General features: G+C 47.7%; 1 protein-coding gene across 3 annotated transcripts in view; it reads left to right on the forward strand.

Moving 5' to 3' along the window:
• The first annotated feature begins 5,475 nt into the window (after positions 1-5,475).
• Positions 5,476-18,542, forward strand: part of GALNT10 (polypeptide N-acetylgalactosaminyltransferase 10) — a 688,264-nt gene continuing 675,197 nt past the window's right edge. Inside the window, exon 1 of one of the 3 annotated variants that reach the window (XM_078653659.1) lies at positions 5,476-5,802. In XM_078653659.1, coding sequence (XP_078509785.1) covers positions 5,659-5,802 — 144 coding nt within the window. In that variant the 5' untranslated portion in view covers positions 5,476-5,658. The remainder of the gene's footprint in view (positions 5,803-18,542) is intronic. The other 2 variants (XM_078653658.1, XM_078653660.1) reach the window with 2 other exon arrangements.

Raw genomic sequence — 18,542 nt, forward strand, 5'->3', positions numbered from 1 at the left:
GTAGATATAAAACATTCCCAGAGGACGTCTTTGTGAAAATGTCTAGGACGTTTTAGTCAGTCCTGAGTGATAGTTGGTGTGTTCCTTCGTGGCTTACTGTAAAAGAGCCAGCAGGTGCAATTGATTGCTACTTGGTATTCTGCTTTAAACCGACAACTCCCTCTTAGGTTTTAAGATGCCTCTGTGTATTATGCACAAGGAATAGTACCAGGGTTTTAGGTGTATGCTCCAGTCAACCTATGAGGACTGGACCAGGTAAGCAGGAGGTGACTTCCCTATGCAGTCTGTCTCACTTATTTGATCAGCCACTACGATCCTGGGGCCCGATTCACAGAACTAACTTAAGCCAAAATCCTAAACTTCCTACTATTTTGGTATTCACAGAAGGCACTTACTCATTTTGGTATTCACAGAAGGCACATACTCATTTTAGTATTCACAGAAGGCACTTACTCATAGATAAGTGCCTTCTGTGAATACCAAAATGAGTAACTTACTCATTTTGAGTAACTTACTCATTTTGGTATTCACAGAAGGCACCTACTCATTTTGGTATTCACAGAAGGCACATACTCATCAATGAGTAAGTGCCTTCTGTGAATACCAAAATGAGTAAGTGTCTTCTGTGAATACCAAAATGGTAGTAAGTTTACGATGTTGTCTTAAGTTAGTTTTGTGAATCAGGCCCCTGGGCCCTAGGGTGTCTGAGGAAGAGGTGCCCTGCCTCACAGATGTGGGAGGCAGCGCTGCCATGGCAGGGGTGCATACATGGACATTAGAACATCCCAGGGAGAAATACAGCTCCCTCCCACAAGGTTAGGACTGAAGCTGTGATTCCGTAGAATGCAGACACTTCAAACATGCCTATTGCAAAGTGGAATACTCTGCTAAAAAGGTTTTCATTGATTTCAGGCTGAAAATGAATGATTACCAGTAAAATGAAGTGCCACAAAAATTCTGCAAAATTTCCATATTTGTGACACTAAATTTGCTACTCCATCCTGGGGGGTCTGACTAAATCGCTGATATGGAATACCTCAACTTTTTTACATTTATTTTCAAAAATCAATCACTATTATTTGCCAATACGGTTAAGGACATGAACATAGGGCCCGATAGGGACTCCTTTCAATGTCCTTTATAGGTCAAGCCGAGCGCAGCGCGCATGCATTGCTCTAGGAAAACGACCTCTTGGAATCGCTCTGGACTTCCGGCCTACAGCTTGCGGTTACGAGCAAAGCTGCTCGCTGCCGAGCTCCCTAGGACTGCACTTCTCCCCTCCCACTCCATGCCGTTGCATATGACACTCCTGCTGTTCTCCACTTGCTCAGCCCCAGCGCCTTCCGGTTACGAGCAGCGCTGCTCGCTCCCGAGCTCCCTAGGACTGTACTTCTCCCCTCCCACTCCATCGGGCCATGCCGTGTCACATGACACTTCTGCCGTTCTCCACTTCCTCAGCCCCAGCTCTGTCGAGTAGCGTGGCTCTGCCTGTCCTGTGCTGAAGATGTCTGTCCTGGCAGTAAGCCTGTGCCTCCTCATCTTATGGCCTCTCTAGCTAGTGGAGCCCCTGAAAGTTCATGCCTGTGGTAAGTTGTTTCCGAGCTTCTCTTGCCTGCCCCCGCCTGTGTATGCACTCTGTCCGGCTCGGTGCTTGTTCATGGCGCCCACCTGCCCTCCCCTGGAGGGCTTGTGTACCGCGAGCTCCCTGTGTACAGCCCTGAGTTGCTCCAGAGTGCTGCTGCCGTCCTGCAGTGAGCCTCATATTTAGGTCTCGACTTAAAAGCATTGCTTTTAGCAATGCTTGTTGTCGGGAATTATAGTAGGCAATCCAAGGCCTGAAACCATCACAGATTTTGAACAGTTCCTGTGAACTAGTGGAGCGGAAAGCGCGTCCACATCAAAGCCATCTGTTGCTACCCCAGCGCGCTCGGCCTCACTTTTCCTCCCTCTAATTAACATCGCTGGTGTTTCACACTTCTTTCACGGCCGCGAGGCCGTGCTTCAAAGGGATCCGCTCCCCCGCCCCTAAAAGCTTCTTTCGGCGATGTTCTTGTTCACAACTTGGTTTCTTTCCTTTTTCATCAGACCCTGCGTGCACGGGTGTTTTAAAATTAACTTTGTTTGTCTTTCTATGCTTGCAGCTCCACCTAGTGGCTTTTTTTTTAAATATACCCTTTGTGATAATTATTTAAATATACACTTTGTGATAATTAAAACCCCCGTAAATGAAACACCCACTATGTTCTGAGCTGCTCAGTTCAATCTGCATAGAAATGCCATGATTGCGGACACTACACAAAGGCTTAAACTGCCAGGAATACAGGGATGCAATAAGGCAATATCTACATTCTTTCCCAATGGATTAGACTCGTTTTTTATGCCCTTCTGCCCTTATTAGACTCGTTTTTTTGTGCCCTTCTGCCCCCTGTTAGACTCGTTTTTTGTGCCCTTCTGCCCTCTGTTAGACTCATTTTTCCCTTGTTTTTCTGCCCTTTGTTAAACTCGTTTTTTGTGCCCTTCTGCCCCTGTTAGACTCGTTTTTACCTTGTTTTTCTGCCCTTCTGCCCTCTGTTAGACTCGTTTTTGTGCCCTTCTGCCCTGTTAGACTCGTTTTTCCCTTGTTTTTCTGCCCTCTGTTAGACTCGCTTTTTGTGCCCTTCTGCCCTCTGTTAGACTTGTTTTTTTTCCCCCTTGCAACCCCTGCATCACTCAGCGCAACCCCTGCATCACTCAGCGCAACCCCTGCATCACTTAGCACAACCCCTGCATCACTCAGCGCAACCATCATTCAGCGCAACCCCTGCATCACTCAGCGCAACCCCTGCATCACTCAGCGCAACCCCAGCATCAGTCAGCGCAACCCCTGCATCACTCAGCGCAACCCCTGCATCACTCAGCGCAACCCCCGCTTCACTCAGCGCAACCCCCGCTTCACTCAGCGCAACTCCTGCATCACTCAGCGCAACCCCTGCATCACTCATCGCAACCCCTGCATCACTCAGCGCAACCCCAGCATCACTCAGCGCAACCCCTGCATCACTCAGCGCAACCCCTGCATCACTCAGCACCATCACAGAATCTATCTCTGCAACCATTCAACAACAACTGGTTCAAATATGTTCTCCAATGTTTCAAACTTTATTACAAATGTCACAAAAAGATGTTAATATTTCACTTCTGTTCTTGGATTTTCATCACAATAAAATACACTGAACATAATCTTCACAAAAGTTTAAGCTACAACACATTTCTGCCCCTATTAGACTCGTTTTTTCCCTTGTTTTTCTGCCCTTCTGCCCCTATTAGACTCGTTTTTTGTGCCCTTCTGCCCCTGTTAGATTTGTTTTTTGTGCCCTTCTGCCCTCTGTTAGACTCGTTTTTCCCTTGTTTTTCTGCCCTTCGGCCCTTTGTTACTCGTTTTTTGTGCCCTTCTGCCCTCTGTTAGACTCGTTTTTTCCCTTATTTTTCTGCCCTTCTGCCCTCTGTTGATCGCTTTTTGTGCCCTTCTGCCCTCTGTTAGACTCGTTTTTTCCCCTTGCAACCCGTGCATCACTCAGCGCAACCCCTGCATCACTCAGCGCAACCCCTGCATCACTCAGCGCAACCCCTGCATCACTCAGCGCACATCTAAGTCACGTAAATACAAAACATGTTGCATTACAAATGCTATAGGTGTCACATTTGCGAAAGTTATAACTATTGGCATTGTAAATGACAAAGCTATTAATTTAGCTATTTTCAAAACCAACACATAAATAAAAAAATTGCCATTTACAAGACCAATAGCTCGAGACCTATTGCATTGCAAATGCTTGTTTTTATTTGTTGCCGTTAGCCCTTTTATAAATGAATGCTTCTTTTGATCAGTATGTCCACCACCTCCGGCCAGTCAACTTCACATAATCTGCCCTAAAAACATAATTTAATGTGACCGTGTTCAGCTTAGGGGCCCGGCTATGCCGGCACTACCCATCACCGCTTGTAAGGGGGCTGTTCTGTGTTAAAAAAAAAAATTATGGCGCAGCTCTTCACCCGCTTCGGCATACATCAAGCAAACACCCTGAAAGTGATAGCAGCTGTGTGCGAATGGCACTTAATCATTGTCATGCCCATGCTAATAGATGCTTCAAAAGATGCAAGAAGGAACTTACAATAAAGGAACTTACATCTACAGTGGACTCTGCACCTTCCTTTACTACACAAGCCTTGTCAGCGGAATTAGCAAGTTCCTTCAGTTGCCAGTGCAACCAGAAGCCTGGTTGTTCACTGACATCCCGTGATAGCAAGGCTTGGCACGATTGCGTTATGCATATCTGCACATTCCATTCAGTGGCCGTGGAGAAAGCGCCTAGAGAGAAAATCCCAAAGCTGCATAGACACTACAGCGTCCGTGTGACCACATATATGACCACTCTCAGGATACGGGAAGCACATGGCATGCCAAATCCATGTTTGGGATGCACAAAAATATATATGCCACGTTGTAAATCAGAAATTGAATCTTCGAAATGCGGGAGTTGGACTTTTCTCATTTATTGTGCATACTAAGGTGCCAGTGGCAAGAACATAATATGATCAAAATATTTCTTGAGTGCCTGTTAGAGTTGAAATTCACTTAGCCAACCCATGTTTTTTGAGGTACCGGAACTTACTTGTTCTTGGTGCCACTGACTTACCACAAACGTTGATGTCTTTAATACCCAATGTAACATATTCAATAATTTGCTGAATGGCTAAACACTTATATAAGCTCCCAAAGGCGAGACCTATTCGCTATGCCAATGCTTGTTTAATTACTAACGGGTCGGACCTAGAGAAGGAACCGGCCAACTAAAAGCCCTGAATGTATCTTCCAAAGCAATATATAACTTTTATAGTAAAAATACAGAACACTTTCGGATAACGTTCGCGCTATATAGAACTGCAAAATAATCACCATGTTGCATCGCCATATGGGCGCGCAATAAAGCCAATTCTAGTTTGCACCGCCTTCAGTCCAAGCCCACCCATCATGCGGCACCCACGCCCATCGGTTGTCTCCTTCTTCCTCTCCTGTCCGCTTGAAGCCCGCCCCTCTGTCGCCTAGAGCCCGCCCAACCCGCTTCTCATTCTCTAATGGGTCCTTAGCCTGGCTGCGATTGGTCTGTTTTCCCGTAGACCCTACTCTCCAGCTAGATGACCCTCCTATCCCCACACGTGTTAGGGGTTTTTCTGCAACCTCCGGCTGAATGATTTGAGCTTAGCTCATGTAGTCAAGTTTAGTCTTGGGCCAGGTGTCAGCTCGGGTCGCTTGTGTCAGTCTCCACCTCTCTAAGCCTCTAGCCTCGGTTTCTCTACCGTGGCTCATGCCTGGCCTGGTCTCGCGCCCGTCCTCGACTGGTTCGTTCGGCATTCCCTCTACACCCCCCGCGTTGGAGTCTCTTCCTTGTCCGAATCCGGAGTGGGCGGAGTCTTGGGGATTCTCCGCCCCTAGTTCCAGCTGGTGTTTGGAACCGCCCTCTGCTGCCTTCCGGGGTCTGCCCCTCCGAGTTCCTTTGCTTCACGCCCCGCCCCTGTGCGCGTGCCCGGCTGTTGGCTGGAGCGGGCGACGCGCACGGAGTGGTTTGTGGAGTAAAGTTGAATCTCCAGGTCGGGTCCCCCCTTTTTCCTCACCCCGGCATGAGGCGGCGGCAGAAGCGGCTCTTGCAGGCCGCAGGGCTAGCGTTGACCGCTCTTCTCCTGCTGCCCAGCGTCTACCGGGGGCAGCGAGGGGGGGCAGGCACCGTGGCCCCCAGGGGCGCACCGGGGGTAGCACCAGTCGAGGTAAGAGGACACCAGCAGGGAAGCGGAGGACATGGTAGTGGAGGGCAGGCTCAAGCGAAATGGGCACCGCCTTGAATGGGGTACCTGTATGGCGAGGTGTTACCTGTGGGACAGCGCTCCCACCTTCAGGAGGGAGTCTAGGGTTAGGGATAGGTAGGGATGTCACAGGGCGGTACACCTGTGAAAGGAGAGTTAATTAGGAAAGAGTGTGGGCAACAGAAGGGGAAAATATTTTTGAGTATGTTTGGGATATTTCTAACCCACATGGTATAGATGCTGCATCTTCTGTCACAGTCACCTGCATGTCGGGCATTTTTTTTTATGTATGACGTGTTCTGGTAAACGAGTCGTTTCTGTGGCCAAGCCTCGATAAAGGACATTAACCACATAATATATGCCCAATAAGTGTAACTATGCTTCTTCACTGACCTCCCTTCTGGAACCTTGTGCTTGGCTGTACTCTGACACAATCTGTGATTTGGGGCAGTGGGATCCGACATTTTTTCTTTCCTTTTAAGTGTTAGTAATGTTTCGGTTTCTCAGCTCAACGTGTATTGAAGCAGATCAACGTGCGGCTGAAATGAGAAGGTGTTTAGTTAAAACAGAGAGCCAGGAACCCTTTCCCATGGATGTGTGGCTTTGCATCTTGCAAGTTCCAAACCCATGGGAGCATGCTGGCAAATATGAGAGCAGTCACATTAAGCAAAGGTATTCAACCTTTAAAAAAGATAAATATTTGGTTGTAGTAATGCTTTGTTTGCAGATTAGCTGCCTCAGTAGATTAACGTGTTTGCTTTTTTCAAGTAGCCTTCAACGCTTTCCGAACACCTGGCCGATCCCACTGCTGCCACGTATGGCGCCAACTCATGGGTACTCGCAAACATTTTCCTAGATGCCAAAAAGTTTGGTCTGTGACGTGACGAGGGCCGCTTTTATGCCAGCAGGGTGGCGGTAGTGTGGTCAGGGGGCGGTAAGGTGGATGTAAGTGAAGCAAAACATGTACATCTACTGACTGAATTGCATAATGTGAAACGAGAGCACCTGCATCAATCCCTGCAACCGCACTTGTCCAAATTGTGTGATCCTAGGCAGTTGTTTTATTTCACTTTTTCATCATTATTAACGTATAAGAAAACCTCAAAATAATGATTTCAGGTTGTGCCCTGTACAAAACCTACTCCTATCTTTGATAATGTTATGTATAATAGCATCCCAACCCATTCAAACAAAGGGTGTACGAAACAACTGACTTGTCTCTTAGTTTGCTGTTGACGTTGTCAGGGTGGGGGGGGAAGCATGAATGCTTCTAAAATCATGTTTGAAATCACTTGTAAAAAATACTTCCCAATGCACTCATATCATCTGATGTACCAAGGTGTAAAGCATGGGGTACTCAAACATTTTTCCAGGGACCAAAAAGGTAATATGTGGTGTGACTGAGGGCAGCACGGTGCAATTCGGTGGCTTAGAAGGTGAAAGGTGGGCTTAGGAGAGTGACATGTAAATCTAGTGGTTAAATTCCACCTGAAGCGATCTCAGCTTCCACACTTGACCACACTGTGATCCTGGTTAATTGTTTTGATATTTACTTTGCGTATTGACATTGTCTGGGGGAATGGAGACAGTGGGATGGGGAGGCTAGGGCATAAATGTTTGTTTCTAAATTTTTGTTTGAAATCTGTCACATTAAAAAACAAACAAATCGCAATGCACTTTTATAATTTGCTGTTAATTGTGAAGGGACTTTATTATATTTTTACACTTTTATTGCAGTATAACTTTAAGAACACTAAGTTTTAAAGAAAAGTGATGCACAACGGCTTCTGTGCTTCTTTGTTTTTTACTTCACTTCGATTGTAAATAAATGCTTCCCATTTATTTAATGGATTTATAAGCATTAGTGCTTTGTAAAGTAATTAGCAGCCTAGTGCTGCTGTTCAATTAGGGGCCGCACGCGGCCCCCGGGCCGTACTTTGAGTATCACTGGGTAAAGGTTCAAACGCTAATGAAATCCACTTTTTGAATTTTGAAGAAACGTTACGATATTTCACAGTTTTGCTGAAAGATGTTTAAAAAAATTAAGGTGTTCTTAATGTTAAGTAGTGCAGGACACCTTCTTTTCTTTCACTTTGGTTAACCTGTAAATAAATGCTTGCCTATTTATAGCAGAGTTAACAGCAGCCTGATGCTGGTTTTGACCGGGGGCCGCATGTAAAGGTCAGGAGGGCCGCATGCTACTCCTAGGCCGTACTTTAAAATCGCCGCTCTAACCCAACACTTGTGGCATTCCCTTCTAGTTTTAGCCATAGAGCAAGGCACTCGTCGATCTCAATGCCATCCGCTACCCACTTTTGTTGTAGTGTCGTAAGAGGGTCATCCATATTGTAAATTAATTTGTTATAGATCAATGAGATTGCCCTCTCCGGGAGGTGCCCGTCCAGTATCCTACCTTCTAGTGGGGAAGACTCAGGAGGGGAGGAGCCCCGGGGGTAGACTGAGCGTATAGCGTGATGTACCTGTAGATAGCGAAAACTCTCAGAATCGGCCAGCTGGTGTTGAGCCTGGAGGGTAGCAAATGTTTTAATGTCGCCCTTTTCCCACATGTCCTGAATATTAGGAATGCCGATCATGTCCCACCTATCAAATCCCTTTGTCGTCCATAAGTTACCCAACCGTGCAGTGTCCCAAAGGGGAGAGGCCAATGATAGTTTACCCTCCCATCGACATGTTGGCGGCATGCCAGATTGCCACTGAGTGCCCAGTGGGGCCCGACAACGGAGGTCTTGCCAGTTTCAAATATAATGATCTATTATAATTCCCTCCCGGGTCTCCAGGGGCCCTGTAATGGCAATGATTAAGAGCGGCCATGTGGGCTGCCCAATAGTATTTCCTTATGTCTGGGAGAGCGATTCCACCATCGTACCACTTTAGAGTGAGTTTTCTGAAAGCTATTCGTTGTGGACCATTCCATAGCAGCTCCCTCTGAAGGCGTTCGATCTGTTTGAAATATTCCACCGGGACAACGTCTAGTGAATTTTGTAGAGCGTAGAGGAAACTGGGAAGGGACATCATTTTAAATAGGGCCGCCCTTCCCAAGAGAGACAGCGGGAGGGTTCTCCAGCTGGCTATATCGCGTTTTAGTCGCTGCAGAGGAGAGAGGAGGTTATTATATCGAAGAGTGAGGTCCAAGGAAATGAAAATCCCCAGGTATCTGGATCCTGAGGTAGTAACCTGTATTGGACAGTTGTGGAGTAGAGCTGGTAGTCCTCCATAAAGAGGGTAGAGGTAAGACTTACTCCAATTAATCTTGAACCCCGAATATCTACCATATATAGCCAATGTCAATTAAGGCAATCAAGGATTTTCGGGGGTTGCATAGATAATGCAGCACGTCATCCGCATAAAGCAATATGCGGTCCTCCCACGACTCACCAGGTCCTGTCGAATCCAGGCCGCCAGCGGCTCGAGTGCCAGTGCAAAAAAGAGAGGGCAGAGCGGACATACCTGACGGGTGCCCCGGCACAGAACAAATGTATCTGATTGTTGTGAACTACCACCCACGCCAGTGGTGCGGCGTACAACAGACGTACCCACCGAGTAAACTCTTGGCCAAACCCCAGCTTCTGTAGCATGGCAAAAAGGGAGGGCCACGCAACCATATCAAAAGCCATAGTGGCGTCTAAAGATACCAAGACCGCCGGCTCGCGGATGGTGTCTGCTCTGCCAAGAACTCCGTGCACACGGCGCAGGTTTAGCGCCGTGTTACGGTGTGGGATAAAACCAGACTGCTCAGGATGGACGAGGTCCGAGATAATTTTGACTAACCGATTGGCCAGGACTTTCGCCAGAATTTTTGGTTCCGCATTACGGAGGGAAATAGATGATGCACACTCTGTCATGGGTTTGCCCTCTTTATGTATAACTACAATATTGGCTAGACGCTGGTCTAATGGCAATTCCCCCCCAGTCTCTGCTCTCCTCAGACATAGCTTTGAAATGAACTGCCATTTTATGAGAGTTAAGTTTGTATAGTTCTATAGGGATCCCATTAGGTCCCGAGTCCTTTCCCGAGCAAAGTGATCTTATTGCTTGTGCAATTTCATCCGTGGACAGGGGACTGTCCATCAAAAACCTGTCTGATGGGGAAAGAGCGGGCAGAGCTATGTCCCTCAACAATTTTGCGGAGTCATCCTCAGTGTAGTATGCGGTTGAGTTATACACTGTCTTGAAGTGAGTGGCAAATTGATTTGCGATTTCCTGGGAGAGAACTATATTGGTACCATTAGCATCATGAAGGGTTGGGACCAGTCTACTAGCCCATTCCCGTTTGTCGAGCCAGGCTATTAGTTTCCCGGCTTTGTTGCCTAAGTCATAGATTCTTCCAAGTTGTGTTCGGGCAGCCTCTGTAACTAACGCTTTATATTCGTCCTGTTTAAGGCAGAGTAGATGGAGTGTCTCGGAGGTAATCTGCTCTTCCAATTCCCTCTCCAATCTATACATTTCATCTTCTATGTCAGATACCTCCTTTTGTTGTTCCTTCTTGTGTCCTGATATCAGGGACAAAGCCTCCCCCTGATCACCGATTCCACTGTGCCCTCATTTTCATTCAAATAATTGTCTGCGTTGGTCATTGGGATCACAAAGGAACCTGGGGTTCATCGGAGCCAACCTGCCCACTCGTGTGTAGTCCAGGAGCATGTGAAGCAGAGGACGGCCCGGGACCAGGGTTCGATTCCCGGCGCGGCAGGTTTCTGGACCAGGGTCAGCGGACTCGATAATTCTCTCGCCTCGGTGCCCACTCTGATCAGCGATCACACTCGGCAACTCTGGGCATTAGCTTGCCTCATCTTCACTAACGGCCCCACCAGACCGCCGGGGATGCCTGGTCTCACCCTGGAGATACCCATTAAGGGACCATCTCTCAGGGAAGCCAGGAAGGGTTTCGCAGCGGTCGAAGCGCCTTGGGACCCTACGGGTAAGTAGTGCGCTATATAAATGCCTATACATTTACATTTACATTTTACATTTACATTTAACCCATAGTGGTGCATGATCGGATATACCCTTAGTTAAGTGCCGGATCTCTTGGATATGTGTGATGTGGGAGCTAGACATCAATATGTAGTCTAGTCGTGAGAAGCTGCGGTGGGCCCCGGAATGGAAAGTGTATTGTTTTTTATCAGGATTACGTGCGCGCCATCCACCAACCCCATAGCTTCGAGGAAGTCGGGGAGCCAACGCGTGGCGGGCCCCAATTCGCGGGGGGACAGCGATCCTGCTCACCCGAGCCCACAGAGTAGAAATCCCCTCCCAGTACCAACAAACCCAATGGCAGGAAAAGAAGAGTGGAGCGAAGATCCTGATATGTGGTGGTCTGGAGGCCCGGGGTTACATACACTGACAACAACGCGATGACTCGGCCATATCACCGGCGTCTCCTGGCGGATCTTGCTCCTGGCGCACACTGCCAGCTATCTGCACCCCTGCTGATTCCCCCCCCCCCCCGCACCGTGGGGTGGGTGTCACCGGTACAGTGCGGCCGCGCCGCATCGTGTAGGACCCGGCACTGGGTCAAGACCAATCTTGCGCCTCCTATGCACTGGTGCCAATCTGGAAGAGATCATCCCAGGTTATGTGCGGCCGCATCGCCGCCCGTGCCTTTTCAGTGCAGTTACCATCCGGGTCTTATGTGTGCCGGCTGTCCCCCTTCCATGTGCCTCACCTCTAGGCTGCCGTGCTCCCGATGATACCTGGGGTGGCAGCGCCTGCAGAACAGCTGATTCACTTTGTGGCGACACCGCAGCGGGGAAGGCAGGGCGCGGCCGTGGCACGAAATCCAGCAGTCGGCGTCGGCACGTCGCTGACGCTCTCCGTCACTCGAGATCCCGGCTTTGGATCTCCAGCAGGCCCAAACACGGCAGCCGCCCTATTTCGGTCTGGGATTGGGCTACAAGGGTCTCTCCATGAGCCACGCGGTCAGGGCGTCTTCCGGTGCACAGTCCCCTTAATTCAGGTCACTGATGTGAGTCGCGGATATTCGGGAGCAGTTAGGTTCCCCGGAGCTCCACTAAACGGCGGCCATCATGCAGCGCCACGTAGCCACCGGGCCAAAAGGGGGCCATTTTTACTTGTCCTGTACCGTCTGTGATGTTGGGGTTAACCATCACATGTTGGAACAATGGTGCCATCATCAAAGCAAAAATTGAGGTAGAGAGCGGGCAAACCTGTCTTTTGCCTCGATTTAAGTGTATGGGTTCTGAGATGCTGGAATGTATCTGGAGCTTAGCAGTAGAACCCTTATAATTAGCCTAGATTAAAGTTTTCATGTGGGGGCCGATGTCTGTTTGAATGGTTGTTCCTTACTAAAACACTTGACCAAATGCCTTCTCCACATCCAATGATCGCAGTAGAAGATGGGTATCCACCATAGAGTCTCTGTCAACTATGTAAAGGGCCAAGCAAATATTATTGCCTGTGTGTCTATTTCTAATAAAAAACCTGACTCGTATGGAGATACGAAGACCTGCCAGACCTCGTTCAATCGGGCGGTGAGGATCTTGGTATAGATTTTCACATTGCTATTTAAGAGAGCAATCGAGCAGTAGGACCTGCAAGTTTTTAATATCAGTCTGAGGAGGAAATCCATCATTGAGGGTGTATCACACTTAGTATCTAGGAAACAATTCTAAACTTTCGTTAAGTGGGGGGTCCAGAAGTGTTGCAACGGCCATGTAAAATGAGTTGGGAAACTTGTCTCGTCCTGGGGTTTTGTTTTTCGTACCCCCCTTGATGCCTGTTGGACCTCTTTAAACGTTATTAATTGTTCTAAATACATTCTGGTGTCAGTGTCTATATCATGGAAAAAGACATTTGCTAGATAGGTGTCCTGTTGATCTGTATCACACTGGTCCCTCATAGTGGCCATTTAATACAGGACAAAAGCCTCTAAGATATCTTGGTCTGTCATTCGATTATGACTGTGATCATCAACAATAGCATGTATGTATTTTCTAACCCTGTGTGTTCTTGTTTTACGAGCTAATAGACGGTCAGCTTTGTCACCTCTCTCATTGTAGAGTTGCTTAGGCTCTTGTGCTGAGGTCGCAAACGTTTTTAGGCTGAGCCCGTTCTGCTAAACACTTTTAGGCATTGAGTCCCCCCCACCACCTGACTACTGTAAGCTGGCACTCTGCATCATCGATAGCCATACCCACATGCTGAACCCATGACATATATGGCAAATAATCTTATACAAACTATTTAGTAATCTGAAGGTTTTGGAACGTCTACAGTTAGGTGACAGATGGTTAGTACATAGTTCAAATGAAAAGTCTCTAAGAAAAAGATTGCATAAACAAATTTACAATGGTGCTTTTATTTTTCACATGAAACACAATATCTGACATAGATTGAAACACTTTCAAAACTGTGATGGGTGTGCCTATTTTTCACCACAGCGATTGGCAGTTTGTGGATGAATTTTTGTTACTGTCATCCTGTGGTTGTGCTTCACTTCCAGTTTTGAGCAGTACTTCATCTTCAATACTGCAAGTGCACACAACCCTATCTCGCATAAATAGGACATGCTGAAAGGCAGGAAAGTTTTGACAGCAATCTCCCGCAAAGCTGAATGTTATGCAGACATTTTCAGCCAAAACTCCTCCAATGACGATTGGCTCACTTTTGTGGTGTGCGGTCACTCTGGAGATCAATTTGTTCATCCTGCATGCGAATTAGGAGATGGATACCCGCATCTACCAGAAATGGTTAAAAGACCCAGTCATTAATAAGATTGTTTGATTTCCTCAGGAAAATACTTTTGAAAACTGTTCCTGATAGATGGCAGGTGATTTTTATTATTTTATTAACTCATGAACATTTTAACATTTGTATTCCATTCCCTTGAGAATCTGCTAAACACTGGAATGGTCTGAACTCAACTAGAGGTACTCTGATGCACGGTACCTACCTGTGTCTGGCCGTCACCAGCATTTCCGGCATTTCTTTTCTCGCCATATTGCGAGTACCCTGGACGTCATGGTTGGGCTAATAGCCCCGCTCCCACCTTCTATGTGTTTTCCAGAAGGTATACATCATTTTACCTCGTTCTAATTTTTTCCACTTTCACCTGGGACTACCACACAAGTACAGACTGTAAGGGACGGGACTTCCATTATCTATACCCATACCGCCCCCTCTAGAGTAGATGAGGAGTCCCCAGTCCTGATGATATGCCAAGATCCCTCTGGACGATAAATGGCATGAAACGTGTTGACCACCTTCACACTACATACATCGCTCTGAGCTCAAGCGGGTATAATTTCCCCTCTTATTAATCTGTTGTTTTTACTCATAGCAAAGGAGCCCATCGATTAAAACTATTTTGGGTGGATTCCCTGCTCCCTGGTTCCCTCTCATTCCACGGCTCCTAGTTATTCGCACTCCCTCTGGCGCCCTCCTCTCCGAGCCTACACACATCATGGAACTCGTAGGCACACACACACACACACCATCATCTATCCCCCTGGCCTATCAAGAAAATCGGCCAAACGGTTTAAACACAATTTTATCAAATCACATCCTGAAACCCTCTTCGCTGATCCTTACTTCTCCTCACGCAACGGGCAATCAACCATGGACATCATCTTCCACACGAAACGGAGAGCCCAATGGAGGAAAGCACTTCTAGCCACATTTACCATCTCCTCCGGGAGAAAATCTGCAAATGGCCTAGCTATTGCTATTGCCCCCTCCCAACTTTTCCAAGCAACTGCCACCATTGCCATCCACAAGAACGGTACCATCCTCTTACAAGCCTCGGACAGTAGCTTAAATCTCCTAGATAACATCTTCCCCAATATTAAGGAAATGGTGGATAATCCCCAAACTGCCACCAAATCCACCCCCACTATCATTTCCCAAGTTTCTTCCACCCCCACGCCGCTCACTGCCTCTCCCCTGATGACTCTGCGGACCACTCCCACAGACACACTGAACGACATCTCCCTGAAACATAGTAGGCATCCTCCAACTAGCATATCTGCGTCCACACCCGCACCCTCCTCAGCATCTGAAGCCTCTTGGGGCACAACCATAGCGCCTCACCCCTCCCTTAGAACCACCGCCCTGGTCACTGCGCCCTTTACCCCTTCTCCCCCTCACATTACCACACCACAAACTGATCCCTCACCGCTCAATCCTCCCCCAGCCAACACAACCGTTTCTACACACACTCCCCCTACAGCTAATTTACCCCTTCCTGGAGCGATCACCCCCCCCCCGCCCCAAAACCAATATGGCAATAGTACCCACTTCGGAAAGTGCTATAGCCCCCTATCCCTATAACACAAACCCCCCTCCTTTCAGCATTCCCTCTAACTCTTCCCCTCCCCGCAAAAACATACCCAGCATGGACCCCTTCCAGGCCAACCAGTCACCCCTAACGCAGTCGCCTGTACTTCTCGGGTCACCCCTGTCCTCTCAAATAACTTTCCACCCTCTGAAAATGCACCGCCCCCTACGTCACTACACATCTCTACCCACCCGCATCCCTCTACTCAACCACCCATAGTAAGACCTAGCCCACACACACAAATAAGATGACTAATCCTGACACCTCTGCTTCGGCCCTTGCGCCACTCCACCACACTCCTCAGACGCATTCCCCTATGTTACCGCCTCCCGCCCGATAACTACCACATCCGACACCTGATTAGATGAGATCATTTCCACTCTTCACTCAATCAAAGAGGATCTCCGTGTTCTTAAAGCGATGCTTTCGAGACAGCCAGGGCTACCTAGTCTCTACAGAACATGGTCACCCAGCACGCCGACCTATCACCCCCATACGGTATGGTCCCTGCTGGGAAACAATACCTTACCATAATCTATCCTCCCGCCCAAGACGCCCCACCAACCCTTTGACAGAGAACGACCTTCGCTCTCTTCTTCTCTCCTACGAACCTCCCATCGAAAGTCCTGCCTCCCTTAGTCACATCTCCATCCCCTCTATCCTGTTCGACCCCAACAGGCCCTCTACCCATAAAAATTGAGGAATAAACCGCAACCTTAGTAAAGTCCCAATCATGCAGGACTGCACCATCCCCGCTACTCCCCGACTTAAATGCTCACTTCTGAACTACAGATCGGCCTCCAAGCACACAACTGACATAGCAGACCTCATTATCTCCACTGATCTGGATCTGCTAATCCTCACTGAAACTTGGCTTACTGAATCCTCCTCGCCTCTCATCGACATCCTTGTTCCACCTAACTATGACATCATCAGGCTAGACAGGAGTGGCAAGACAGGAGGTGGAATTGCATGCATCCACCGGAGCAACATCACCGTAAATAGAGCCATATCCCCTGCACTCCCATCTTGCGAATACATATGCCTGGACATCAACAGTAAGGGCAAACCTGTGTGTACGTTGCACACCATTTATCACCCTCCTGGGGGACAACCCCATCTTCATAGAACATCTCATGGACATGGTCACTACGTACACGGGATGACAGAACACCCACATTTTCCTGGGTGATTTCAACCTCCACTGGAACGACCTCAATGATATTGTGGTTAACAGTCTTAAAAACTTCCTCAACTCCCTGGACCTCAACCAAATTCGCAACAGCCCAACACACAATAAAGGCGCAACTCTGGACCTAATAATCTCCAAGAGCGATTCCACTCACCTTAAGTCGATTCTCCCCTGCCATTGGTCGGACCACCACATCATCACCTTCTTTATCAATGAAACTATTAAACTCAACTCGGCTCAACCCACAAAACCCAAAGTCTGGAAAAGAGACTGGAAAAAACTCAACCCAAACATTTCACTCCTCTCCAGTCACAATCTACTTTTGCCACCCGCTGATGCCTCCAACGTACATGATCTCACCAACCATTATCTCAACTCCATGACTACCATAATCAACAAATTTGCCCCCTTCAACTTAAGAGAGTTGCCTCGAAAGACTCTAAACCTTGGTTCAATGGCTCGCTTAATGATGATAGACGCTCTCTTAGAACTGCCGAACGCAACTGGAGATCGGTTCCATCCGTCAAGCGCCTCATGATTCTAAAAGAAAAAAGAAATGCGTACTACTGTAAGATTAGGCGCACTAAAGCAGACTTCTTCAGTCACCAACTTGACCAAGCAAGAAACCGACCAAAAAACTCTTTGAATTCACAAAACACAATCTAAAGATGCTCCTCAGCGTCCACCAGACCTATCGCAACTACAACCCACATGTGAAGATTTCTCGGCCTTCTTCAATCTGAAGACTGAGAACATCAAGAAAGATCTCCTCAATGATCTTCTCTCTCACTCCTGTCCACTCAACAATACCTCCCTTCTACCCATAAATGCAACACCTCAATCACCCTCAAAGTATCTTTTAAAAAACAATGCAACCTGGTCTTCCCTTCATATCTACACTGAAGACGCTATAGGCGAGTTACTAAAGGCCCTAAAGCCTTCCAAACACCTCACCGACGCTCTTCCCGCAAATGCGGTTAAGGAACTTACCCCACTGCTTCTCCCTCTCTGGACCAAAATCCTTAACAGTTCACTCTTACAAGGTTGCATCCCTTACTCCCTTAAGGTTGGGCAGGTTTCTCCCATCCTTAAGAAACCCACAGCTCACCCTTCGGACGTAAACAACTACCGTCCTATCAGCAATATTCCCACGCTGGCCAAACGTCTGGAAAAATGTGTTCAACACCAATTAACTAAACACATTGACCGCTTTAACCTTCTCAATAAACACCAGTCCGGTTTCCGAGCAGGTCACAGCACGGAGACAGCCATGACTCACATCATTGGTGATGCTCTCCAGATACTGGATCATAATTGATCATGTCTGCTTATCCTCCTAGACCTCTCATCAGCCTTCGATACTGTCAAACACAAGACGTTGATAGATCTTTTGAGCTCTAGAATGAGCCTGTCTGGAGCAGTGCTCAACTGGTTTACCTCTTTTCTGCAAAACCGGTCACAAAAATTCATGGTCAACAACTCCTTCTCCAAACCCTTGCCAGTCTCGCTAGGCGTGCCACAAGGTTCCTCGCTATCGCCAACACTTTTTAATTTTTTCATGGAACCACTCGCAGATCTGCTTCAAACGTCCAACGTGCAATTCCACATGCACGCAGATGATACCCAACTCTCCCTTAAGATCAACTCCCTTGAAGACATCAACCTTCTCAACGCTACCCTAAAGACCACCCAAACATGGCTGGCAGAGAATCACCTCAAACTGAATGCCTCTAAAACTGAATTCCTCCTAATTGCCCCTCCTGCCAAAGTCCCCATAATGCATGAGTGGATCAAACACCTCACGGCATTCAACGTTCAGCCAACTATTTTGGACTCCGCGAAATCACTGGGCATAACACTGGACTGCAACCTCAACATGCAGAAACACATTGGGAATGCCACTAAGGGAGCAAACTTCCAGATTAACACACTGAGGAAAATGAAACCCTTCCTACCGGCCAATGACTTCAAAATGGCGGTGCAAGCTCTATTTCTACCTCGTTTGGACTACAGAAGTGTTTTGCTTTGCGGTCTCCCTGCAGCTACTACTGCCCCCCCTAAGAGCCTCTACCAATGCTGCAGCGAGACTCATCACTGGTTCTAAAAGAAGGACCCACATCTCCCCTGACCTTAAATCTCCAAACTGGCTGCCAATTGAAGCCAGAATTCACCTGAAAATAGCGTGCATGACGCATA

This window comes from Lissotriton helveticus, chromosome 7 (genome assembly GCF_964261635.1).
Source record: "Lissotriton helveticus chromosome 7, aLisHel1.1, whole genome shotgun sequence".
NCBI classification, from domain to species: Eukaryota; Metazoa; Chordata; class Amphibia; order Caudata; family Salamandridae; genus Lissotriton; species Lissotriton helveticus.